At 60.0% G+C, this 26,228-nt stretch overlaps 1 protein-coding gene across 3 annotated transcripts in view; it reads right to left on the bottom strand.

The window, feature by feature from the left end:
* KLF8 (KLF transcription factor 8) overlaps window positions 1–26,228 on the bottom strand; it is a 28,036-nt gene continuing 1,808 nt past the window's right edge. The window contains exons 1-5 of one of the 3 annotated variants that reach the window (XM_063313550.1): window positions 8,909–9,362; window positions 3,680–4,217; window positions 2,844–2,946; window positions 2,555–2,691; window positions 1–639 (exon numbers count right to left, since the gene is read on the bottom strand). In XM_063313550.1, the coding sequence (XP_063169620.1) occupies window positions 458–639; window positions 2,555–2,691; window positions 2,844–2,946; window positions 3,680–4,217; window positions 8,909–8,956 (1,008 nt within the window). In that variant the 5' untranslated portion in view covers window positions 8,957–9,362 and the 3' untranslated portion in view covers window positions 1–457. Of the gene's footprint in view, window positions 640–1,524; window positions 1,595–2,554; window positions 2,692–2,843; window positions 2,947–3,679; window positions 4,218–8,908; window positions 9,453–26,228 lie in introns of those variants that run through there. The other 2 variants (XM_063313552.1, XM_063313551.1) reach the window with 2 other exon arrangements.

Raw genomic sequence — 26,228 nt, 5'->3', positions numbered from 1 at the left:
CACCCAGCACACACACTGCTTCCTGGTATTCTGGGATTTCTGGTTTTGTGCTGTGAGCATGAAATGCAGGCAAAGTGCTTGAAACTTCCTAGCCCCACGCCACGTACAGAAGGGCCCTGTGCCTGGGCATGGCATTGTGCCCCCTGAGAGATGTGGAGTCAGTGGTGCATTCCTTGCCAGGGTCCGACCGCAGGAGACCATCTGCACAGCGAACGGCCTGTTCTGGCAACCTGGTGTCCCCCGCTCGGCTTCCAGTGGTCTGGCCTCTCCCAAGGTGCTGCACCTCCACAGCCCATGGAGACCAAAGGCCAATCTTGGGGGCCGCAGGATGGCGCTGCGCTCTCCGTGCCAATCTCTGGGCGGGGCTCCTGACTCGCTGCCAGGCTGGCAGGGGCCCGGATTGCAAAGGGGGGCCACTTCGGGGCCGGAGGGGAGGGGCTGTCCACCCCCGCCCCGCTCACATCATGACGTGCCTCCGGCGGTGCAGGGCCAGGTGGTCGGAGCGCGAGAAGCTGCGGTCGCAGTCCGAGCAGCGGAAAGGCTTGATGCCTGTGTGCTTGCGAAAGTGCCTGGTCAGCTCGTCTGAGCGGGCAAACTTCCAGGCGCAACCCTCCCAGGTGCATCGGTAGGGCTTCTCTCCTGTGGGAGAAAGGGGGTGGGGGGTAAGATCTGGGCTCCACACAAGTCCACGCCTGATGCATTTCGTTCCCTGCAACACAGCTGGCGGGGGGGGCACTGCAGATGCGCATCAGCCCTGGACTGAAATGCCCTCCACTGCACAAAGGTTTCTTGGGGCCAGGCATCCCCCGCAAACCCCTCCCACCCTGCCCTGTTGAGGGGACCCATGGAGACAGCCCTCCAGAGAACTGGGTTCTCGCCGCACTCTTCTGATGTGGGGAAAGTCTGAGACAGGGAGGCCAGTCATTGGTCCACCTTGCCAAGCGATGTGGATCTGACAGGCAGACAGCCACACCACCACCCCCGACTCCCAGGCAGGAGGACAGGACCCTCTTCAGCTGGAAATGCTGAGGACTGAATCCGGCCTCTTGCCAGGGTCATGGCCAGCTGGCCTGTGATGGCCTGGTGCTGGTGCAGCAAAGAGCTTCGATGCTCACCCCTTCCTCTCACCCCCCATTTTGGACCGCACTTGACCACTGTGGGAGAAGGGAAGAGCAGACGGCCTTTTTAAGATGGTTGTCTTTTCCTCCTCCAAAATACTGAGATGGCATGCACTTGTGTGCCCGCCCCAGACTGCTGCCCGCCACCTGTGAGGTACCCCCAGCATCAAGAAGTAGAACGTGTTTTGAAATCCGATGAGCTAAATAGAAGACGGATGCCGGGAGGGGGCCAAGGAGCAGCGGGAGGGAAGGCAGCTGGTCTGTGCTAAGGGCAGGGAGGGAAGGCGCATGCCCCATTAGCAGGCAGCCTCCCGGAGCACCCCTAGGGTGGGGGTCTGGGTGCTGGCCGACCGACCTGTATTCCAGAGGCAACAGAGGGATCCAGAGAGCTGGGGAAGGGTGCACTTGGTGAAGAGAGAGCAGGTGTGATGGAGTGGGGAGGGGTTGCTAGGATACTCAGCTAAAAAGATTCCAGCCTGAAGGATGGAACAGGTTGCTAGGAAACCTGTGTGGGAGGATCCAGGGACCAATCAGTTGCTAGGATGGCTTGTGGGCAAGGGGGAGAACCAGCAGTCCCGCCCCACAGGAGCAGAGAGGGCTGAAGAGTTCAGAAAAGCCAACTCCGGTTTTGGCACAGGGGTGTGGCATTGGCTGTGGGCATCCGCAGCGAGCCACCTGGTCAAGAGGGGGTCCGCTGCAAGGCTTTGTTCCCGGGCCCAGTCCACTTGAGCTGGGGAGGGAAGGGATGCCCCCCTGTGACGGTCCGTTTCATCAGTGCAGCAGCAGAAAGCAGCAAGTGGCCCACCGGGCTGGGGTCTCCCACAAGAGCCCTCCTGTGTCGAAGCGTTGCCCCTCGGGATTCCAGGGAGCGGCACCAGGAGCCGCACAGTCTGAAAACCAAGCCACCAGATTTGCCTTGCCCCTTTCAGGGGCAACGGGGGTAGCCGCATCTTCACCGTTCCGCGTTACTTGGACGGCCCTTCAGCCCTCTGCCCAGCCATAAAACGCCTTTCTACCTGCACCCGGTACCCAGGGTATTCCCAGAGGGGCGGCAGAAAGCGAAGTCAGGAGAGTGGCAGTGCCCGGGTGGGAGGCAAATGGCTCCCAAACCCCATGAGATCTCTAGAAAGGAAGGAGAGGGGAAAGCCGGGGAGGCGGGAGGCACACCCACGACCCCAGTCTGGCTTTGAGTAAACAGGGCAGGCTCCGCCAGCCTGAGGCTGCCAGCCGTACTTGTCCCAGACATCTGAAGACTCCAGGTGGGGCAAAGCAGGGTGGCATGATTTAGGCACGAGGGTGTGTCTTAATGGCAATTCAACAGCGGCTCCTTTGGGGGCTCCCTGGAACGGAAGAGGGTCATACTGAAAAGGGTGAGACCACGCGGAAACGCCCCCGCCCGGCGTGGCTGACCCGCCTCTCTTGTCCCAGGCACGCACCAGTGTGTATCCTTCGGTGTGCCTTCAAGTGTGAGCTCTTCGTGTACACTTTGTTGCACCCCTCGAAGTCACACTGGTGGATCCGCCTCTTCTTCAGGTCGGGGGACTCCGTCCGCGGCGGTCTGCCCACCGAGGGCCTGTCAAAGACATTGGGAGAGCCGAAGCCGGTGCTCAGACGGCGCCACGATTCCCGAGGGCTGCCGCCAGAAGCACCTCCTCTGCGGGTTGAGGCCATTCGCGCTGAGCAACCCTCCCCCGGAGCCTCGCCTCCCACTAGGCCGTGACTCACTCTCTCTGTGGGTCGGGAAAGGAGGCCGGCCCGCTCTCTGAGGCGCTGTCCTCGCTGTCACTGTTGATCTCCACGGGGCACATGGAACTGGGGTCGACTTTCACTGCCGAAGAAACAGAAACCCATCAGAGATCAAGCTGGCGGGCTCTCAAAGGAAACAGAATACCAGCCCTTGGAGTGGTGCCGGAGGCCGAACCATAGAAGGTGCCCTCGCCCTCGCCAGCAGATGCCCAGGGCAAAGGACTCCTATTTCTATCAACCCTCGCCCTACCCTGAGCTCCTTCACTCAGCTCCCTGGAAAATTCTGCCTCTTGGGAAGACGCAAGGCGACGGCCTGGGCCTTGGGCAGAGGGAGGGGCAGAGAGCAGCACTCCGCTTCCAGGCGTAAATGGCAGACCATGGATGTTAATTATGGGCAGGGAGGGGGAGGTCCCATTTATCTTTCTGCTCACAGGGTGCTTTCCTCATCTCCCTCCACAGGCCAGCAGGTAGACCACAGAGGCACGGCACATTCAGACCCATGACCAGGGGCCTGCAATCTGCATCTGCCCTCCCTCCCGAGGTCCATCCCAGACTGCGCAACCTCGGATGCCCTCCTTCCAGCCAGACCCAGCTGGAGAGAGAGGACCTCATCCTTGAAGCAGCTGTCCCCTTTTTCCATATGGGGGACAGGACCAGGGAGGGAGGGGCTTCAAGCCGGCTCAGGGAACCCTGCTCTCCCTCTCGGCTCCCAGGCCCCGCCAGAATCTGGCCACAGGCAGCCTGTGAAAGGGGGCCAACTGGGGCCGGCTCAGTCTTGCCAGCCCCAGAGGAAGTGGTGAGGCAGCGGGGCTCACCCGATCCGGCATTCTTGCCATCTCCCCCGATCAGCGGCACTGTGATGGCAGCTGTGACGCCGTCACTGGGCATGGTTGTGTAGACCACAGGCAGGGACTGCACCACCACCGGGATGGTCTGGAGGTTGCCCATCTTGCTGGGCAGGTTGACCGAAGGGATGGCATGGATGACGTGCAGGATCTGCTGCCCACCGCTGCCCTGTGTCGATGCCAGGATGGAGCCAGGGGAGAGCACGGCTGGGATGGCAGAGGAGCCCAGCCCCGGGGGTGCCACAGAGACCACGGGGGCCGGGGCGGGGGGCACGGCCAGCATGGGCGAGGAGCGGACGGAGGAGGGCTGCAGGGAGCCCTTGGGCTTATGGAGGGACAGGTCCACTGGCTCGGCTTGCGGCTGGTTGCAGTCGGTGGCCAGCAGCTCCTCGGGGGGCTCCGTCTTGATGTCGCTCAGCAGCACCGGTGGTGGCTCGAGGGCACCTTCCTCCAGCAGCGAGGAGGAGCTCATCCTGGGCCCGGCCTTGCCGTGGGCCAGCCCGGCGGACTGCGGAGGAGAAGGGGAGGTGTGTGAGAGACCCCCTCAAAGGCCCCAGCACAGAAATGGGCCAGCGGCCCCCGGCGTCGTGGAGTGGCAAGGGGGCCTGGGGGTCCTCTAGTCCGCCCCACTGCCCAACGTGCAGGAAGCCCACGTGAGCCATCCTGGTCCCCTCATAGCCCTCCAAAGGCATGAAGCGGCCTCCGCAGGAGGGGCCCCTGCCATCCTTGAGACCCGCCAAACCAGGGTCACAGCTCCTGCCCCAAAGGGGTCTGGGAAAGGGGGCCGGCCTCTTCCAAAAGGTGCCCCCCCAACCCACAAGGTGATGGCTCCCTGTGGGAAAAAGGCTCCCAGGGCAGCCCACCACGTTTTTGGGAGACGGGCTGCTTCCCAGGCCATCCCCTAAAGCCGCTGCTCCGCTCCCACAACTCTGGGCAGACCCAAAGGCCATCAGACAACCATCAGGGGCCCTGGAGCGCCTCCTCTCTTCTGCAGAGCAGGTGGTCTTCTCACAGGGAGGGGGCTTGATGACCACCCCTCTCCATGACAGCAAGGGGAGCTAAGTTGGCTTCCTGGGGGGGGGGTGTTCTCCCCAACAAGGACCTGCCTTTTCAGCCCCCCCCCCGCTGCTTCAAGGGGATGTCACCTGAGTGCCCCCCCTCCACAAAGCCAGAGATCCCCCCCAGGCTGGAGAGGTGGGGGGTGGAGGGGTTAATGCCAGGCTGGAGAGTAGCAGCCCTTTATCACCCCCCTCCGAGCCTCAGGCTGCATGAGGCTGAGGAGACCCGCCCCCCGTGTCTGCCATCTTGGAAGGGCACCCAGTCCTTGGGCCACAGAAAAACCTCCCCCGCCTCCAAAGGCAGCAAGCTCCTTCCGCAGCCGGCCGGCTGGGTGTTTGGAGGCAGTCCAAAGGGGACTGGCCTTGGATCAGGGCTGGCCTGGGTGGGATGGAGAACAGGTGCTGCCCCAGCTGGCCAGACGGCAAGGGGAGGGGGCCAGGGATCTGCATAGCTGCTCTCCAGGTGCTGGGATGCGAAGCACAAAAAGTGGGGTGGGGCAGGAGGCTGTGGGAGGGGCGAGAAGGGAGCAGGTCTCTGGTCTCTGATCTGGCCCTGCCCTGGTGCCCCCTCCCTATGGGGCCCTGCAGTACCGCCCAGGACTTGTCAAGCAGGCAAGCTCCAAAGGAGCCTCTCTTCTGGCAGGCCAGGCAGTGCCCTTCCCCCAAACTCTCTGGGTGGGCTCTGGCTGCCGTTTGGCCTGTCGGGATCCAGGACAAGGCAGCACCACCCCCGCGGGCCCCCACCCCCATCTCATCACTTCCCTGCTTTGCTTTGAGCAGAGGATGAGCAGGCTGAGCAGCTTTTCTGAGGGAGAGCCCCCCCCCTTTCCTGCAGCCCTGGCGTAGCCCCTCCTTGGGCAGGGAAAACAGGGTTTTGTGTTGCCCGCCCTGCCCTTGGGCATGGAAAGCCCCAGAAAGAGGGGCATGGAAGGGTCTGCAGGGAGGGGTCTTCCACTGGCTCCCCTCCTGTCCTGCTCCCCTACTGCCTTTGGGATACACACTGCTGGGGGCCCCTCGGAGAGAGAAGGCTTTTGGTGCACTGAACCAAAGCAGGGTCCAAGGCTGTGGACGAACGCAGTACATGGAGGGAGGCTGGAGTGGACCAGCTGAGATCAAGCTGTCTGTGTGGAGGGGGGAAGAAGCCAGTTGAGTCCCCCCCCCACGCCTTTATTTCTGAAAGATGAAGCACTACAGGAATGCCTCCACTCGCCTGGCCCAGCACGCCAGCTGCAGAGCATTGCATCTGCCAGAGCTGAGTCACTGCAAGCCCTCGCATGGGGCTGCTCCTGGATGGCAGTGCTGAAAGCCTCGCTCTGCTTCTCCGCAGAGACCGCGCTGCTCCTCCAGATCCGGAGCAGCTGCAGGGGAATGCTGCTCCAGTTCTGGGACTGCTATATCCGAGTGTTAATTTCATTTCAGGATTTTTGAAGCCTGGCCCACCTGCATCACTATTATGCCAACAGCATTTAGTCCTTAGGCCGAGGAGCAGGGGAAGGCAGACATGGCCCAACCTGCTGCTGTTTGCAGTTTAAAACTGGCAAGAGAGGACAAGTGCCATCACAGGGCGCTTTTTGCCACAGTAAGCTGAGTGTATTTACATAACTATTCAGACTTATTCTCTATTCTTAAAAAGAAAAGAGTGATTAAAAAGTGTCTTGCTGGCTTCTTCGAAAAGGGGTACCAGAAGCCCTGCAGGGGCCACAGAGATGGGGTGGCTTCTCCCCCCTCCATCCCTAGACCCCTCCCTCCCGCCGCACCTCCACCAGGCTCCCTTCAGCACCTGCTGCTCCCTCCCCTCCCTCATGCTTCAATCCACAGCCTGCCTGCCCGCCTGCTGCGCATCTCCCCTTGGCCCATCACTCCTCACACACACCCTGCCTGGAAACCCTCCAGATCATGCTGGTTGCCAACACTACGGCCTCCACCCGCCTCAGGTTAGCTTCTGGACTCCCTCGGCCCCAGAGAGGCAGGAGAGGAACAGCAGGAGGTGCGGCCTCCTGGCTTTGCTGGTTTCTCCTGCAGAGGATCAGCACCTCGCCAGGAACCTTTAACCACCCCCTGGCAGAAGAGCAGACAAGAGTGGCTCCTCCCCCCCGCAAGAGGCAGCAGGAGTTGCAGGACAGGGGAGCCAAGCTAGTGCAGAGCCCCCAGCTGCTGCTGCTGCTGCTGCTCCTCCACTGCAATCTTTACTCACATTGGTGCTTGGGCAGCCCCAGCCTGGGAGCAGAACAAGGTTGGCAGCTTCTCACAGGAGCCCCCCAGGGCTGCATGGCTCCTGAGCCAGCACCCACAACAGAAGGACCCCCTTCCTCCTCAGGAGGGTCAGCCTGGACAGCCTCAACAGGAGGGGAGCAAGGCAGGAGCCCCCAAGCTCGGCAGCCATCCTAGCCGCTGGATGCCACTCCACCACCTGCTTCCCACCTTGGCTGGGAGGCAATGCACACACTGCACCCTTTTGCTCTGGGAGGGGCAGGTTTGGGGAAGCAATGCTGGACCCCTGCAATCCCCCCCCCCACATGCCAGAACAATCCACACTTCCCCTGAAGAACAGTTTTTCTTGGCTGCTTCTGGGTGGCAGAGGCAAATTACCCAGAAAAGTGCCCCTTCCGATAGGAGAAGGGGCATGTCCAGCAGCCTCTTCCCACCAGCCAACACAGGTTGCTGAGGAACTCACACCTGGGGGTGTAGCCCCAGCAGCTCTTTTATGCCAGCGGAGACAGGGCTCAGCCCAAAGCAGAAGGCCCGGAGGAGGAGGAGGAGGAGGAGGAGGAGGCAGGAAGGGGGTGATCCAGTGCTGGGCAGAAGCTTTCTTAGGACAGAAGGGGGACTAATGAAAAGGCTGCTGCCCTGCACAACCAATGAGCTTCCAGTAGGGGGGGATTACTACTCTTGAGCCAGGCTGGATAGAGCTGAACTCCCCCACCCCCACCCTGCAGATCTCCATGTACATTGGCAGCGCTTTCTGGCGGCAGTGCTTTCTGTCTCCCAGCCATTTACCAGCCATTTACCAGCAGCACAGAAACCCTCTCTGCATCTCGGTTGACTTCGAGGAGGTAACTAAAACTGGATTTTTAAGAGAGGGACTGCAACTCCCCCCAGTGTTCTGTGGTCCTGAATAATCTCCAAGCATGGTGAGGCACCCTGTCTGCTCAACTCCAGGGAAAAGGACTTCACAAAACAGAGAAGGCCCTGCAGGTCTTCTCACACCTGAGGTGTGTCTCCTGTATGGGGGGGGGGGCAGGCAGGGAGGGGCCCACCTGGCCAGACGTTTGGTTTTTAACTGGCATCTACAGCCAAAGGGCACTTCCAAGCACCACATTTAAGCTGTTTAACACACCTGCACCTTCTCCAGACTGCAGCCAAAGGGTACCCACCTGAGAGAGCTGCCCCCCACCACACAAAATTCAGGGATCCTGCCTCCCTTCAGCTGAACCCGCACAGAGCCAACTGGAGAGCAGGGGCAGGGGCAGGCTGATGGCCCACTGTCTCAAGGAAAAAGCCCACCTACTCACCCGGATGCCCTTCTGGCCTCAGCATGCCCTCTGGGCAAAGGCCCGGGTAAGCAGGGGCACCCCAGGCAATCAAAAGCTCTTCCCTCCCGTTGGGAGAGCTGAGAGCTGCCAGCAATTCAGAGGGGAACTGCCCTTACCCATGGAGGCTCCACCCAGCGTCATGGATGTTCCCTGTCATTAACAGATCGGGTCTACGGGGAGGGTGAGAGCAGGGTGTGGGCCGGAGGCAGGGGCAGCCTGACAGCCCCGTTTCAGCACTCAGCCGGACGGAGGAGGCACGAGCGGGGCGGCAGGGAGGGAGCGGTTACTCACCGGGCCCCCTCACTCTCGCCTCCCCACCTCTGTGGCGCTCTAGAGAAGCTGCCACCCCGGGTGCCCGGACCATGCCCAATTGTCTCGGCTAGCCTGGAGAGCGCGTCGCGGTCCAGCACAGCCGGGCTGCTCCAGCAGAGCCCAAGCGGGCGGCGTAACATTCGCCCAGGTGGCGGCGCCCGGCCGGCCGCGGGCCGCGGGGCCAAGCGCTCCCATCCCCCTCGGCCTCGCGATCTGCCTCCCGCGCGCGCCGCTTCCTGCCGGCCCGACGCCGCCGGGACTGGGGAGGTGCTCCGCCTCTCCCGCGGCGCACTCACCGCCCAGGCCCTCTGCGCGGCGCTCGATCTCTCCGCGGGCAGGATCATCCCGAGCCGGTGCGCGGCGGGCTGGCAGGCGGGCAACGCAAGGGGCTTTCGCGGCGGCGGCGGCGGCCCTCCTCCTCCACCTCACTCCGCAGCCGGCTGCGCGCTCTGGCTCCGGCGCCTGCTGGGTGGGTGGGTGTGCCCTCACGGCAGCCCCACCCTAGGGAGGGGTCCGGCCAAGGAGGCGGCGGCGGCGTTTGGGGAGCTCCGGACGGCTCCCGCCGCGGCAAGCCAAGTGGTCTGGGACTGGCTCCGCCGGCCTCTGCGCGACTTTGGCCAGATCCTCGGTGCCTCTCCGCCCCTGCGGACCCGCCCACGGTTGCGGAGCGCAGCCAGGCTCGGGCGGACATGCCAGTCCCGCTGGCCGAGTCCGGCTGGTGGACGGACCCGCCCCGGCGAAGGCGGCCAAGGTGCGGGCGGACGTGCTAAGGGTCGGCTGGATGTGGGTCACCGCTGGGAGCGTGTGCCAAGGCTTGCTTAGCAGGCCCCATTCAGTCGCGAACTATACTAGCGACGAGAACGGTCCCCCAACAACGCGGGCGGCCGTTTGGCTGCTTTGCACGTGCACTTCCCGGCCGTGTGGATGCTCAGCGTTAGGGCCAGGGAAGAGGCAGAGGCCCGCCCACAAGCCATTTCAGTCGACGCAGGGAAAGGCTGTCTCTCGCGCCAAGGCTCCCCGGCCACGGACCCCGCTGCTTCTGATGCGTCCTTGGAACCGCCGGACCCCAAACTGGCACCGAAGAGCTGCTCCCGCTTTGCTGGACGGCCAGGCGCCCCTACTTGGGGCGAAGGCGGCGCGCCTTCGAGAGAAGCCGGCACCGAGGGGAGATCCCTCCTGTAACCACTAGCACTTCGCGCCGACACTGCGCCGCCCCCAATTCCGCTCGACCCCGGAGAGCCACCGCCCCCCAGCGCCCCTCTCCCCGCCCTCATAAGGCAAGTGTAGCCGAGAGATCTATCGCGCAGACACCGCCCCGCCCGGCCCCGCCCTCTGGTGTGGCAGGTTGGGTGGGCGGTGGGCGAGACGGAGCGAGGGAGCGGCCCGGCGAAGGGAGCCCCGCCTCTGCTCTGAGCTGAGCGAAGGAAGCTTTGAAGGGGCCCTGCCTGGGGGCGAGGAGGGGGTGCGCAAGGCCGTCGCTCCAGTTTGCAGCCTGGCAGCAGCTTCTGAGCAGCAGATGTTTTCCTACACCCCACGGCAGCCAGGCCACTCACCCCATGTGGCAGGCTGGTGGTGCCAATGCTGGGAGGCATCTCTCCCTGTCCCAGGCCCCTGAATCGCCTCCCAGGGCTGAGCCCAGAGAAGCCCTTTCTAAGGGGGGCTCCCTGCTCTAGATGCAGCAGGAGGCGACAGGAAAAGCCCCAAAACAGACGCTGTGAAAGGAGAGATGCTTCCCTGCATTCCAGAACCCTGGCAAGGCAGCAAGAATGGGCTTCCTCAGCAAGGGGGGGGGGCTCTTTGCCAGCTCATCTCTGCCCCCTTCTTGGTGGCACCCCTTCCTCAGCCTGGTGGCACCATCTGAGCTGGAGCAATGCTGGCCACCCTGGACTTTCCAGAGGGTGAAGCCCCATGCACCTCAGGGCACCAGGATGGGGAAGGCCAGAGCCTCTCCAGAACATTGAGAATTCTGGTTGCCCACCAGAGGGGGCGAGGCGGAGGCAGTGCCCCCAACTATGCCACCCATCCCCTGGTTTCTCAGCCTTTCTCTAGGGAGTCCAGCCCTGCTTGGGGGCTTCAGAAAACCAAAGAAACTCTTCTGGACTGCAGTGACCTCCTTGGCTCCCACTCCACTTGCAGGCCTTTGCCAGGTTTAATGGACTTTGCTCTAAAGACTGGGCCAGCCTTTGGTCTGGCTATCACCATCAACACTGTATTCTTCTGCAGGCAAAAATTCACCAGGTGCAGTGGGAACCAAGGCAGGGCAAAGGTTCATGCTACTGATGATTCTGGCCATCCTCCCTGCAACTTGAGGTACCCCATCAAGTCCCTGCACAGGGCTGCTGAAATACGAAGATGCCCACCCCCAGCTTTTGCTAGCCCTGCAGGGAAGCCCGTTTTGCATTGCCCCCCCCCCCGCCAAAAAAGCATCCAGTTAAAAGAAAGGGCAACTGTTAAAAGAAAGAACAGATGGGGTGTCTGTTCTTCCATCTGAACAGAGAGGAGTCACTAATCCCCCCAGTAGAGGTACTGAAGTCTATGCTAGGGCCATAAATCTTAACCCCTCCTCCCCAGTTATTACTTGTTTTCTAATGTAGCCAGAAGCTGGGGGTAAGTGTCCGGAGATGAGTTAATCAAAACCTGGTTGGGTGTTCGATTAGGTGAAAGCTGAAAATAAATTAAGTCCTCTCTTGAAGACAGGTGCTGGAGTTAGACCCCCACAGTTCCCAACGGTTTGGTTCCTCATTGGCTGGGTTCCTCCCCTTTCTATCTGCTTAAAAAAGGGTGCAATGAATGGAACAGGGCCTGTCTTCTTCTGGGGGGAACCAGAATGCCCTGATTCTCCAGGCTATGCCCTGGCAGCAAGAATTCCTCTTCTGCTGAACTTGTGCCCATAGGCGGCTCTGGGACTGCTGTGCCAAGACCAAGCCTGGCAGTTGGAGTCCTCCATAAATGCCAAGCACCTCCCCCCCCCCACAAGAATCCAGGGCTTTCCTTCCACCTTTGAGCCCGTGTCTGAAATTAGCTGTGCTAATTGAACCAGCCCCTGGCCTATGCTGAGATCCCTGGTTATCCAGGTGGGAAAGGCTGTGCTGCAGTGCCCATTCCCTTCACCTGCTGTGGTCCTGTGCAAAAGTGCTGCACCACTGGTGCAACCGCCAAGCAATGCCTGACTCTGGAGGCCGGGCCACTATTCCAAGGGCAGCCAACGCTGAGGGAAGAGGAGGAGGAGGAGGAGGGCCAGGCCAGCTGGTGGCAGCAGGGCAACAACACGGCCAGGCTCCCCTCCCCTCCCCCACCTTGCCGCCTCCGCCCATGGTGGACAGGCAATTCCTGCCTGCTTGGGTGAAGCAGCACACCAGCCCCCGCCCTGCCCCGGGCCAATCAGTGGAGGAGCAGCCCCACCCCTCGCAGCAGGCGGGCGGGCGGGCAGGCGGCCTCCTCCCCAGAGAGCAGAGGGCGTAGGGAGTGAGGCAGCTGAATGGGGCTGGAGTGCATTCCTCCAGCCCTGAAGGCTGGGTGGGTGGGGGCTATTGGGAGGGGTCCCTCCCCTTCTTGGTGGGAGGCGTGTCTGGGCAAAATTCCCACCTTCCTGCACCAGGAGAACACCCTGGCTCTCACTCTGGTCCCTATCACAGAAGGGCAGCAACTCCCACCTGCAGTGCTGCCCCCCCCAACCCCACGGTTTAACTTTGTGCCCTCTGAAAACCCAGCTGAACAGCTTCCTGCCATTTGGGGGTGGGGATGGCATGGGAGCTGTAGATTGCACCCTAACAGGGGCTTAACTCTGTGGGAAAAGAGAGGGCCCCTCCCTCTGCACTGTGCTGCCCCCCCCCAAGGTTGACTTTCCCTGCTGGAGAGGATCTTCTGGGTTACCACAGTTCCCATCACGCCTGGTCTGGGGATGACGTGGGGCCCCGGGGCCCTGGGGAGCAGCTTCCTTCCAGGCGCCCCTTTCTCTCCCCCAGCAACAGGGGCTCGGCCACCAGCAGGGGAGCAGAGGGGAGGACGTGCCTTCTGTCCCCTCTCCAGCAAGCGGAAATCTATCCCACCCTCACCCATCAGCTCTCGGGCAAAGGCGCTCTCTCTAACCAAAACGAACGTTTCCGCACCACTCACACCACCTTGCGTGGCGAGCACTTGTCTTCAGAAGCAGGCAGGGTGCCCGTGGGCAGAGACTGGCCCTGCCACTCCTGCCTTTGTGGCAGATCTGCCCGGGGGGCCGGGGGGCTTCCCCACAGGGCAGTCCCCTGGGGGCTGGAGGAACAAGCACTTTTGTTTCCTAGAGCAACAATTGCCTGGGGACACATGCTGCACTTCTTCATGCACACAAAACGAAAGAGTAGCAAAAACAGCCAGGGAGCGAGTTAGCGCTGCAGTCATCGGAAAGCAAAGCCGGGGACGTTGCAGGCAAGTCCACAGACACGTCTTCTTCCTGGGTGCAGACACCCGCAACTGTCGCTTCCTGGAGTAGGAAAGCAACGTGCTCGCCCATCGAGGAGGTGCAAATGATGGCTGGGCCCCAGGCAGCTCTCATGCCAGGCGTCAATCTACAACTTTCGTGCCCCAAGTGTTGGCCAGGCCAGCAGGCTGAGGAACGTAGCAGCCCAACCCACTGAAGGGAGCCAGGGACGGACCTCTCTCTCTCTGAAGCTGGAAAGGAAGGGCTGACTCTGGACCCTGCTGCCCACCTGCTCCACTGCCTCCGGGCTGGGTGGGCAGAAGGACAAGGCTCCCCCACCAGGGCCCCCCTCCAGAAAGGGAGAAGTGCTGAGCCTCCTCTGAGCATGGGCCAAGAGCCACCAGCAAGCAGCAAGTTCTTCTCAGCCTCAGCTCAGCTGCACAAGAATTCTTTCTGAGCTGAGCCCCCCCAACCCTGCTGCCAAGGCTTCCCTTTTCTGCCGTGAAACACACCCTCCCCTCCGTGGAGCAGAGGCGCGCTGCTAAGAAAGCAAGCCCCCAGACTTCCGGGACTCGCCTTCTGGCTGGGGTGGGGGGAACTTGTGGCAGTTCAGCTTTTGCCACGGAGCCCCCTCACCCCCAGATTCAAACAAAAGAAGCTAAAAGAGTTTGCAGACTGAAAGTCTAGTCAAGCCAACGCCCCTCCCCACAAAAGCCACGCTTGAGAAAGAAACCCACAAGCAAGACAGGGGACAGCACGTGCTTCCTCTCTCTCTGCCCCCCCCTCGCTGGAACCCAGTGGTAGACTGCTTCCAGAGGCGGAGGTTTCCTTTTCAATCCCAAGCACTGCTGCGGTCGTGTAACCGTGAAAGAAAAACCTCCCCAGCCTTTCTTTCAGAGAGCCACTGAAGCAAGGGGCCTTCGCATTTTGCAACAGTGAGTTTCAGTTCTCCGCCTCCAAAGACCTTCCCCTGTTGCCCAGATGGAAGAGCTGATCTCCCGCTTCCACTTTTCCCATATAACAAGACCCATGCTGCACTTCCTATTTCCTACACAGACCCCTTCCCCAGGGAATGCATGTTGAGCGCTTGGTCCCTCGCTGGCAGGGAAGATCATCTCGCCTGCTCACTTCCATAAGGAGAGTAAGAGGTCACTTCCTCTCTGCCCAGAAAGGTGGCAGCACCCACTGCCCACCAGGAATCAATCAATCGCCCCTCCATCGGCCCCCCTGCATGAACAGGCAGCACCCCCTCAGGTGGGGGGGGGGGGGGGAAGAAGGACCAGGGCAGCTGTCTTGGCTGCCCTGGAAACAGAGGAGGAAGGTGAGCTCACTGCTCTGTGCCCCCACGAAGGGGCCACCCAGCCCAGAAGACAACAGCAGCAAGAAGGGGCCATGCTACCAGGCACAGGAGGGGCAGGCTGGTGGGTGGCTTCTCGGTGCCACTTCGGAGGACGCTGTGGCTGTGTGCCTTCCTGAGCTACCCTGTAACGGGGGAGCAGAAGGAGCAGGTACCCCTGTCAGAAAGGCGTACAGGTGGAAGGGGTATGCCTCCTCTGCTGGGCCTAGCGCAGCCTCCGTGGTCCCCTCCCACCGAAGCACAGGGCTGGTGCCACCGGTGCCAGTCTCAAACGTCCCAGGCACCCCCTTAAGGGCATCCACACAAGCAGCTCAGGCGCTCTCCCACATTTGTCGCAAGCTTTGAACCAAGTGGTGGTGGTCTGACTGGCACAAAATATTAAACCATAATGCATGGATTTCCACCAACAAGGCACGTTGGGGTTTACTGTTCTGGGAAGCAGGCATTGGCAATAGAGTACCCGAAGGCAGCTCGCAGAGGCACCAGCACTATGTGGTTGGAAAGAGGGCCCTGCTCAGAAGGCCCCAATCCCCTAATCACGGCTAGAGGCACGCCCCATCCCAGTTACACATTAACCTTCACCACCAGCAGGGCACCTTGCTTTGTTTTACTCTCCAACGGCCTGTCCATCACCTTCGGGGCCACTAGCGGGGTTGGATTTGGAGAGGCAGGTGTGGGGATCAACCTCCAAAGCCCCAAACCTCAGGCGCTGGCACTCTTGAGAAAGCAGCATTATCTGCTTTCAGAGGTATTTTAATACTTCACTGGAAAAAATAATCCTACATTATACCCAGTCAGGTTCAAGCGACACGCTGTGGCTGCAGTGGATGGGTGATCAAGCTGTGCACCTCTCTGGACTTCTGTTTCTGCATGTTCGTTGGTGAGGATGGGCTCTCACACAGGACACAGCTGAGTGCCAGAGACCAGCTGAACCCGGAGGACAGGACTGATGCCAGCTAGCAGGGCGTACTGACCCAATTTCTGAAAAGGAGTGCCCCAGCTCCAGAAAAAGGGATGGCCAAGGTCCCCACAAGGTGCCTGTACAGTGGACAGTCCCAGGAGGAGGCTGGCCTTGATGCCCTTCCCTCTCGAGGCTGAGGCAGTGGCAGGGAAATGTTCAACAGGGACAAAGACCCTGTAGCCCAGAACCAGTGTCCAGCATCCCCCACTCTGGGCCATGGAAGAGGGGCACGTGGAACTTCAGAGGGCCTCTCAGCCACCTCCTGTTGGAAGAAGAGGTGGGAATGAGGTTACGGGTGATGGTGGTAGTGCCTCTTTGGAGTTGGGAGGGTGGCTGCTTCACGGAGTTGCCAGGGTTTTGGGTACAACCCTCCCCATCCTGGCGCCTTCTGCTGATGTTGAGACCCCATCTCCACCCCCTGGGATTCTGGGAACTGCAGGACATCTGGGGAGCACCTGATTGGAGAAGGCTTGGGTGGGAAAGCTGCCCACAGGGACCTCACAAAGGCGCTCACTTGCTCCTGGTACTTCTGAAGGAGGCTCCTGGCCCCTTCTTCAGGGGCCCTCACACCAACAGGAGTCTTCTAACCCATTCCAGTCTGGAGCCCATGTCTCTGAAAGGAGAAAGAGCAACCCACCCCACCAGAGCAGAAAGGTAGCCTCTCATGGCCCCCGGAAGAAACCAAAGTTCCTTCCTTCTGCTTCAAAGACGCCAAAGCTCCAAGTGCCAGGTGGGCGCTGAAGGAAGCCGAAGGTCGCCAGACCCCATCCCTGCTGACTGTTCCCCAGCGCTTATCTCCTGCCGACCTGAACCACAAGTTTTTGTTTTAAGAAAGCTGCCACTCTCTCAGAAGCAGCCCCTTAAGAAAGAGGCGCTGCAGAAGGGGCTGCTTCTGAAAAGCTGCCCTCCGCGGCGGGAGCCAGCAGCCACATTCCCACCAGTGGGCTTCTGCAGCAGATACAGAGTAGCCCCTGGCTTTGCTGGGCAAGAACTGGTCCAGAGGGAGTGCCCAGCTGAGAGCAGCTCGTGCCCCACCAGGATTAATGGAACGGGAACCGCCTGGCAAACAGGCAGCCGGCAGGAGCCACCCTGCCCCACCCAGCCGGCCCGCAGCAGCAAAGGCCGGGAGCCCACAGACGGGAGGAGGGCGGCTCCCTCCAGAGCCTGAGCCCGGCAAGGTGGAGCCCCAGATACCGCCCGGCAGCCGGCCTGTGCTGGAGGGGACGCACCCAGCCTCTCTGGTGCCCACACCTCCGGCAGGAATTTCCTCCCGGGCCCAGTGTGGCCTCACCCTGTTCCTCCGCCAAAGGAGATGCTGGCAGGCAGAGGCAGATGGCACTGTGAGGCAGGGAGGAGGCGGGTGGCCAAGCCTGTCTGCACGGTTGCCTAGAGAACTCACCCGCCCAGCAGGGCCAGTACCGGCTCTGGATGCCCTCGACTGCTGGAGCACCAGCTGGCAGACAGGCAGGCAGGCAAGGAGGCTGCTCCAGACCCCTTCTCTGCACCCAGCAGCACCCTGGCCAATGGCCTTGGAAAGCAAGAGGGGCCCCTCGGTGGTGGCATCCGGAACACAAAGCTGCAAAAGGTGGCACCCCCCGCCCCCACTGCTTTTAATACTAGGCTGCTTGCAACTGCGAGCTGGGTCTGGCTTATTGTTTAGGCTGGGCTGGCTGCATTTCAGGACAGCTGGAGAGGAATTCTGGACACAAAACTGCAGAGAGAGAGTGACTTGGGGACCCTCCCTCCAGGAATCTTGAGGGCTCTCTTATCCCAACCTCATTAAGGGCAGGGGTGTTGAAAACAGCCTGCCAAAAGATCCGCCTCCCCCTTGTATCTATCCTTATTCCTCCCCTCCCAAATCAGCTTCACTGAGAGGAGAAAACAAAGGTCCCCAAGGTTGGGGGGTGGGGAGACTTTGCAATTCAACAGAGCCCCAGGATCCCCTTGCTGGCAAGGACAGGAGGAGAGCAAGCAGGCACGGGGTGGGGGACATCAGGCTCACAGGGGTGCTTCAAGTGGCTGTATTCAGAAAGCAGGGATGAAAGAAAAAAACTGAAACTGGCTTTATTTAGCATTAATTGAAATTAGTACAATTGACAGAATTGATATCCTTGATTGTTTTCCTCTTCTGTCGCATTAACGAACGCAATGCAATTGAAAACTTTTACAGAGCCTTGAGACATGTCGAAGGCTTCCGGGGGCTGCTTCAAATTGGCACCTCCCAGGCAGGAAGGGCTGGGGGCACACGTTGGAGAAGCGCCGGGGACAATCACCTGAAGGACTTCTCCAAACAGCTCAGGGCAGAGGCAGATTTGTCCAGGCCCCTTGTACCCTTGGCCATGCCAGGGCAGTCTTGCACCCAGGGCCAAAGGGCCTGCCACTGGAATTGTCCCTCTTCTTCTGCCCACTGATGCCCACCACGGCCTCCCCACTCAAGGCCACCCATCCTGCCCAGCAGCCTCTTGCCTGCTGGGACCCCGGAGAAGTGGAAGTAGTGGGGCCAGTGTCAGAATAGTAACTTAACCCCATATACCCATTTTGAGTGGGCTTGCCTGGACCTGCTTAATCTGCTTTGGAAAAGGGGCCCAGGGGCCAACTGGGCTCCTGTCCCAAGGGGGGAGAGACGAGGGTCTCTCTCGAGGCATGGGCCCTCAAAGGCGACCACAGAGCCCATCCCCTCCTGCCTGGCCAGGCAGCAGCCTCTGCGCCTTTGCAGGAAAGGTGTGCGCGAGGGAGCAGTTGCTAAGCAACCACAGGACATGCTTCACCACCACCTCTGGAGATAGGGGGGCAAGAAAAGATGATTTTGGGGGCTACAACTGCTGCGGTTGCTGCTGCCACCCTCTTGGAGGGGGGAGCATGCCCATTCCCAGCCACCCCTCCCCCTCCCCCACCTGCCTGCAGCTTGTCAAGCTGTCCAGAGCCAGGCACTGAGGGGGAGGTGGGAGGGGGAGGCCCGCCACTGGAAGTTGCCAAGCAACCCCTCCCAGCCACATTCCGAAACCCGCAGGGTGGTGGCCCGGGCTGCGAAGAGGGCAGAGGAACAACGCAGGCTCCTTCCACCCTGGACTGCCGGGCATCCCTGCTGCCAGAAGAAATCAGCAGCTTGATGGAGAGGCTTGGGGGGGGGGCAGAATATAAAAGAGAAGAACCAAGCCCCACCTCTCTACTGGTGGGCAATGGGAGAAGCAAGGACCTCTCACCTTGCAGTCACCTGCCACCACAAAACTATCCAAGCACCATTTTCAGGGGTGGGGGAGCAGTTTCAATGCCGGATTATATTAATTTCTGCGGCGATGGAATTAGTTAGTCAGTCTCTGCTAGTGCAGTGGTGCTGTTCCCCCTTTCCCACTCCAGGCCCAGCTCTCGCGCCCCCCAAAAGCTTTCTGGCCAGACCAGAAAAGGTTCTCCTTTTCCCAACTCCCGCAAGAGAGGGGGGATACAGTGCCAGATCAGAGGCCAGACCCCTCCCTCTTCAATGCACCCATTGGCAGCTTCAAGCCGGCAGGGTGCTGGATCACCTGAGGTGCCCAAGGCAAGGAATCAGGCGGCTGAGGGCACTGCTCACCCTGGAAATAGCTGAGACTGGCAGCAGCAGGCATCATGAAGGCTAGCCCACCCACCAGGCCCCCTTTGGCAGACACGACTAGCTCGGTCCTGGTGCGGAATCGGATAGCCCGTCCAACGAACGCCTGCCACCCTCTACCAGCAGCACCCAACTCAGTGCCCTCCCGTACTGGTGGGCCGTGCTCTACCTAGAGGCCTCAGCTCTCTTCCTCCTCCAATTCACCTTCACCCGGTTGGAAGCCACCTCGGCTTGCGGCTCTTGTGGCCTTAGTGTCGGAGCCCACCAACTTCTACTGGACTCCATCGCCTTTTCTGCCGCCGCAACTGGAGAATTCCCAGGAAGGAGCGACACCCGCCCAGGGCCTGGGCAGCACCTGCCAAGTTCCCCTCCCCACCTTGAGCAGCGGATGAAGGGGTCCTCTCTGCTAGTGACAGACAGAGAAGATCTGGTTTTTATGTTTGTGTTTATTGTTTTCAGGCATTGTGTTACGCTGATGGCTTTGCTAGAAACTGAGAAACTTACTGTGTGATCCTGTGGGAGAAAGAGAAATCAAATGAATCACAGTGCCAAAGATGTCGGTGCAGCAAGGCCCCCCCCCCAGGACTCTGTTGCTCAGCAGCAGCAGCAGCAGCAGCACCTGCCAGCCCTTCGGGGCGCACAGCCCTGGACCTGCCACCCTGCAGAGCTGCCTGGGCAGCAGGGTCCATCCTACCTGCTGCCCAGGGCCAGCAGCCCCCAGGGAGTGCCGTGGAGCCCAAGCCCACCAGAGAACAGCCAGCCCAGCCCCAGGTGGAGGGCGAGGCGGGGCAGCCCTCCTGTCCCCGCAGCCTCTTTCCCACCCTGCTCCCGGCCTTGCCGAGAGTGGGAAACTCAGCCTCCCATTCTGCCCTGCTACCCCAGGCTGCCTCTGCGTGCCAGGCCTTGCGCTACAGGCTGGCACTGCGTGGGGCATGTGGAGGGCTGTGAGGGCAGAGCCATCTCTGAAGGAGGGAGGGAAGGAAATGCACTGGCACAGGCACACCGGGGAGAGGGTGCCCAGAAAGCACTGATCCTCTGGCCAAAGAGGCTGCCCCGCCCCATGCACTGGCAGAGCAGCAAGCCCCCCAATTTCCCTCCAGCCCCCTGCAGGAGACCCTCTCCACCCCACTGCTGGCCTCTTCCTTGCAGCAGCAGCAGCCTGCTGTTCCCAGCACAGCCCTACTTCGCTGCAGGTGGGAGGCACCTTAGGAGGAGTCAGGGCACGCCCTCGGTGCCACTGGGCCTCAGCAGGCGGCGGTGCTCACAGACGCCCAGGCACCGCCCAGCCCCACTTCCTCCCACGTTGGTTTGGCTACCCAAGAAGGAAGGCAGCTGGGGGTGGGGTGCCCCTTAGTGGGATCCCAAGGCAGCTGCACCGAACAGGAAGGGGGTTTCCTGGGAAAATGTCCTGCTTATAAAGGCAGGCCTGGGCTGGTGGGCGTCCAAGCAGTGTTTGGCTGGGAGTGCTGCAGTGCCATCCTCCCCATGCTGGCAGGGATCCCTGGGGGTGGCAGGCCAAGCCCACCCAGAGGGCACCCACTGGCAAGGCTGGGCTGGTTCTTGGTTGTCTGCGTTGTGCCGAGGGGTGGGTTGAATGGTTTAGAAGGCCCCTCCACCTCACAGATTCCTCCTGGGTGGCCTGAGTGCTCCCAGCAACAGACAGCCTCACTGCGAGCATCTGCGGGACTGACCGCCCCCACCCCAGGTGGCCAGGCTGGGCCTGCGGCCAGGCTCTGGGCCCCCCGCATTTGGAAGGCGGAGGGCGGAGCATTCACTTCCTTTCCTCCTAGATTGCGAGAAACAACAGTCATGGCAGGAGGGGGAGTTATTCAAGGAGGAAAAATGGGCAGTAAGAGATGTCCCTTCCTTAGAGCTGGGGGCCGAGCACAGCCCCACCCCCTGTACACGTCTTCTTCCAAGCCCCACGCCCTCCCAGTGATGTGCTGCACCCAGAACTGAGAGGGGGGTGGGGTCGATGCCCACCTGCTCCCAACCAAGGGGGTGGAACTGGCCCCCAGCCCCTCCTCCTATTTGTGAGGCCTCAAAGTTGCAAGCCCTTCCCAGACAGTGGAGAGGGTGGGGCCTGGCGGGGCAGGGCGGGGTGGGGAGCTGCAGGCTAAAACCAGGGAGCTCAAGTACGGTTGTGCCAGTCCTTGAGGCCACCCCTGAGCTTTGGGCGAATGCCCGTTTTGCAAACTGTCCTGCTTTGATCAGTGACTCTTTCTCCATTACGGGCCGGGGGCCTGTGGCATCAAGGTGCCTGGGAACTCCACTGAGGCGTCCGACGGGCAAAGGACCGACCGGCCTGGACAGACTGACCCGAGCTTCTGAGGGCTGCCTCCCACCCAGCCAGAAGGGCTGCCGCGGCCTTGAAAGGCAATAGTGCGAGCAGCTCCCAGAAGCTGCTCGAGCTGCAAGGACAGAAGCACAGCGAAGGGGCTGCAGACCCTGAACCGTGCTCCTGCCACGCAGAAAAGACAGGTGGAGGCTGACAAGATCCGTGGAAGGGCAGCCAATTACCAGCCCTGGAGCCCCTCCCAGCAGGTCCAGATCTATAGGAAAATGACCCATTGGACACCCCGCTTTGGTCCGGCTGTGGGCCAGAGGCATATGAGTGCCTGACGTGAAAAAGGCTCCTTCGCACCCAGAGGGGCTGATCGCAACTGAGGCTCACCCCCCCTGATCCTCTTGCTCCATGCTCTGCAGGAGTGCACCCCCTGCCCCCCAAGTTCCATCTTCTGTGGAATGCAAGTGGGAGGAGTTACTGGCAGGGCAGTGTCCCTTGGGATCGCAAGGCATCTGTGCCAGGATCGTGCACATGCACCTGAAATATTCACGGCTGAAAAGCAATCTGTTGGCAAGAGAACGGCTCCTGTGCAGTGCACATTGTTCCCTGGGCATGCAGGGCACTGCCCGCACCACATGGGACCAGGGGAGCCCACGGGGGAGCCCAGGTGCATTTCTGCTGCATAGTGATGGAACGGAATGGGCACAAGGAACAAATGAGGCACAACGAGCCGGGTGACGCGAAAGCAGGAGAAGCGGCAGAGACTGTGTGAATTCCTGGCATAACCGCTGCACTGGATCCAGACCACAGGAATGCAGTAGGGAGGGCATGGAACAGCACTCTGCACCCCCACCATGATCCAGCCATCCCAGACGATGCCGACCCTGCTGCCTTCTTCCCCCAGCTAACAGCCACTGGTCGAGGTGGAGGCTTGGGCCAGGACCTACTAGGTTTGAGCCAGAACACTGTTCTAGCCACTTTCCCACCACCCTGCCTGAAAAACAGGTTCAAGGGCCCAGGAGCTCCAGAGGCAGGCCCAGCCCTGAGAAGGAATGAGACAGCCCCTGAGAACTGAGCAGCCAAGCTCAGGGACTGTCATCTCGGAGTTGCCCACCAGCCCAAATGAATCCAGGGTCCCATTTCAAATGTTCCAGGCAGCTGAGCGCTGGCACAGCGCACAAGTCTTGGAGCTGAGCCTGGGCGCTCAACACCTCTCTGGCCACCTTTGATGCACATGGAGGTCAGGCGCCACGGAGACGCAGCAGCAGAGGCGGCTCTCAGGCAGCCAGGCAGATCTCGCCAGGAGGTCGGGCAGCCAAGGTGTGCAGGAGGCGGCTGCCCCGCACCACTGGGGGAGTCTCCCCTTTTATTTCTATCCCTCCTTTCTGCCTGCAAGCATTCATGGCAGAGAGCAGTGAAACAGAGGACAGAAACAAATAATGGGGGATAAAAGGGATTAAATCACTGTGACCACCACCTCCTCCTGAAAAGGTCTCGAAGGGTCACTGCCAGGGAGCTGCACAGCAGAAGGTGCCCCCTCCCCGCTGGCAGAGCACATGGGAGGGGTTATCGCCCACATCCCCAGGAGGCAGGGAGAAGCAGCAAGAAGGGTGCACAGAGACTCACCTTGGGTACAGAAGCCCGAGTGTCAGCCGGGTGCCATGTTGGGACAAGGGTGTGGGGGGCTTCTCCTCCTGTGCCACCTGATGGCCAAGTGACACTTTGAGAATGGGACCACCGAGGGCTGTTCCCCCTCCCACCCATTGGCATTAGCCCCTGGAAGGCAGTGGGGGTGGAGCTACCCTCTCCACAGGCAGAGCATCTCTGGCACATCAGCCACCTCCCTGGGGCAGCTCTCCCTGCCCGGCCCCCAGCTCCACACTTGCCCCTCCTGCTCACAGCTATGGCTTTCTAAGCGTTTTGGTGTCTCTGCTTCCTTGTGCCAGGGGGAAGCACTGCTCAGGAGGGGGCGGGGGAGACAGCTGAACTGCCCGTTTCTCCCTCCACAGGTGGGTGGGGCAGAAAGGGTCCCCATCTGGGGCCAAGTTGCATCTCCACTGCCTTCTATCGAGGAAAAAGGGTTTGCGCAGAAAGTCTCCCCCTGAGACGCCTGAGGCATGCAAGCAAGCAAGGGGAGGGAGCTGTCTCCGCCAGGCCAGGTGCACTCAGAGCCGCTGCCAGAATTCCCGGGTTGGGGTGGTGAGCCCGTCCCCATGGCCACCGGGAGTTTGCTCTGGCCCAAACCGTTGGCCAGGTGGCTTCTCCCACTGGGGACAGGAGACAGGCAAAAACAGTCCAGGAAGCCTGAAAACCATTTCACATTATTTAAAAACAACACAACCACCTCCAACTGCTCAGGGTAGAGAGACAAAACCCACCCCTAATTAAATAAATTAAATTATTTATTTTATAATTAATAAGTGATTTCAATTAATAAATACTAATTAAACTAAATAAAATTAGCTCTAACCCTAACCCCAAAAGGCTGTCCTGAGGTGAGGTAGGAGGAAGTGCCAGGAAACCCTTCACTGGACCAAGGTGCTAAGCGAGTGCTGGAAGAGGACACGTCCACTTGACCGACCCAAATCTTGGCAGCCCAGTAGCCTTTGGGGAGCAGGAGGGAACCCCTATCCTCAGACAGCTGACCCTGAAAAACTGCCACTTGTCTTTGCTTGACCATAAATGGTCAATGGAGAACAAATGAATGAAAGAAACCAAGAGATTTCTTTGAAAACTCTATCTCAGAGGAGGCATTCCTTCCTGACCCCTTCACTCCAGAACACTAAAACACATTTCTTTTCAAAAGTGGAGATTTTTATTGCCCTGTCCCAGCTCACCTTCACAAAATAACAAAAACAAAATTAGGGGGGGGGAAGGCATTATTTATAGATTTTTTTATCCCGCCTTTATTAATTTTAACCCTTTTTTATTTAGAGAATGCCACATGGAGCAGGAACAGGCACCAGCTGTGGCACAGAAATGGGTAGATATTCCATGCAAAATATTTTTAAATCTCTCCTGCAATTTCAGGCCATGAACAAGAATTCAGCTCAAGTTCCTGGGGCTTTGCCAGGCAAGCAGGCACAAGATACAGTGAACCTTGGCACTGGGCACAAAAGCTAGGGACAACCCTGCATGCACAAACCCAAGGGTCAAGCTCTATGCTCCTTGGACAGCATGGTAGGGGACAGTCCACTGGCCAGGGAGGCTGCAGGCGCTGCCTAACATGGTGCTTCCCACCCAGCAACTTCCAGATGAGTGGACGTTTACCCCCAGAAATCCTCAGCCAGCACATCTGCTACCCCTGCTGAGAATTCTGGGAGTTGAAGCCCATACATGTGGAAGGTAACCAGGTTGGAAAACTCTGGCCTAGAAGCTTCCAGAAGCGGGTCTGGTCCTTTCAAACTGCTTGTTCTTTAAGCCTAGACTTTGCTTTTTGCTGGGATGGTCCTGGCAAGCATCTCTCACGCTCCCACTCCAAGCAGAACTGCCCCGCAGGGTCAGCTGCAGGACATGCCAAGCCCTCTTTCCACATGACTCTTATCTGGACAAGCTGCCAGCAGGGAGGTCAGATTCTCCTGCTGAAAGGGCCAGAGTTCACTAGAAAAGGGAGCAGACAGTAAAACTGAGAGTAATTCAGCGACTGGGGGGAGGGGGGCAAGGCTGCTTTGATTCTGTCCAGACAGGGCAGGTGCTTGGGCCGGGAGAAGAACAGCCGAGGAAGTCAGGCAGGACTTCATCAATGGCACCGTGGGAGCGACCCCGATGCCCACACCCACGGGCTTCCTGGTCTTTCTCAGGAAGCAGGAACTTGACAGGACTGCACACAAATGGGTCTCTTCAGAGTATGTCAGTAAGCCACAAACACCCGTCCCCTCCATGCTTCTGAAACGGACAGGTGCTGGCACTGCCCAAGCCATTCTTCCGCCTCATAAGGGGCACTCCGCGCAGATCCAAACACACACAGCTCAAAGCAAAAGAAATGCCTCTGAATCCAAGGAAGTCATTAGCCTGCAAGCAAGGACAGGTAGCGGGGATAGAGCATAGAGCAGAAGGTGGAGCAGGAAAGGAGAGCTGCAGCCCCAGGTAAGATTCGTGGGGAGGAAGGGGCCAGGGAGGGAGGGGGCAGACCCCAGCTCACCATGCCTTTTCTCTGACCAGGGCTGCAACACATCACCCAGGGCCCTCCCAAACACTCACACCTTTAGCCCTGAAAGAAACACATTTCAACGCTCGCACCACTAATTCAAAGAAAAGATACAACATTCTTTCCTCTTTTTTAGGTGGCTGCCATTTGGCCAGGAACAACGAGGGACAGGACAGAGTCAAACATGGCACAGGTGGTCCTGGATGATCAAGTGGAAGACTGAGCCGAGAGGCCATAAATTGGAAAGTATGTTAGGTCAGATTTCTTCTGTTGAACTGCTGGAATTTTGGGCTCCTACTTGTGCAAATGAAGCACACCCAGTAATGGTAGCAAAGAACCTCTGGACCCTCGTGGCCACCTGAGAGCACCAAGCTGGAGAAGGGCCACCCCTTCCGAGAGCAAAGCTGCCACGGAGGAGCTTCAAAAGGAGAAAGGCAGAACAGAGGTAAGCAGTGTGGTGCAGTGGTTAGGGAACCTGGACTGGACCTGGGGACCGGCCCCTAGTCAACCACAGTGCCCCCAGAACATGCTGGACTGTTCCTCTCTCTCTCAGACCACCCACCTACCTCACAGTGCCGTTGTTGTGGGGAGAATGGAAGGAGAGGCCTCCCCACCTACAGTTCCTTGAGCTCTCAAAAGCTGGCCTCGCTGCAAGAATCAGGGCTCACCCAGAGATGGTTCATGGACCCCTGGGCCCCAAAACCATAGGAGGTCCAGAAGCTGCCCACCATCAAAGCCCAGCCTCCTGAGTAGCCCCATGATCTTAGGAGCCCCCTGGGCTCTTCTGCCCCCTCCAACAAGCCACAAAGCAGTCTGACCCCCACAAGGGTCCTGCCGGAATGGGTCCGTGGGAATCCAAAGAGGCGGCCTTGGAGCAGG

Source organism: Candoia aspera, chromosome 12 (assembly GCF_035149785.1).
Source record: "Candoia aspera isolate rCanAsp1 chromosome 12, rCanAsp1.hap2, whole genome shotgun sequence".
Lineage (NCBI taxonomy): Eukaryota > Metazoa > Chordata > Lepidosauria > Squamata > Boidae > Candoia > Candoia aspera.
The sequence above is the reverse complement of the archived record's forward strand: the minus strand, read 5'-3'. Positions and strand labels throughout refer to the sequence as shown.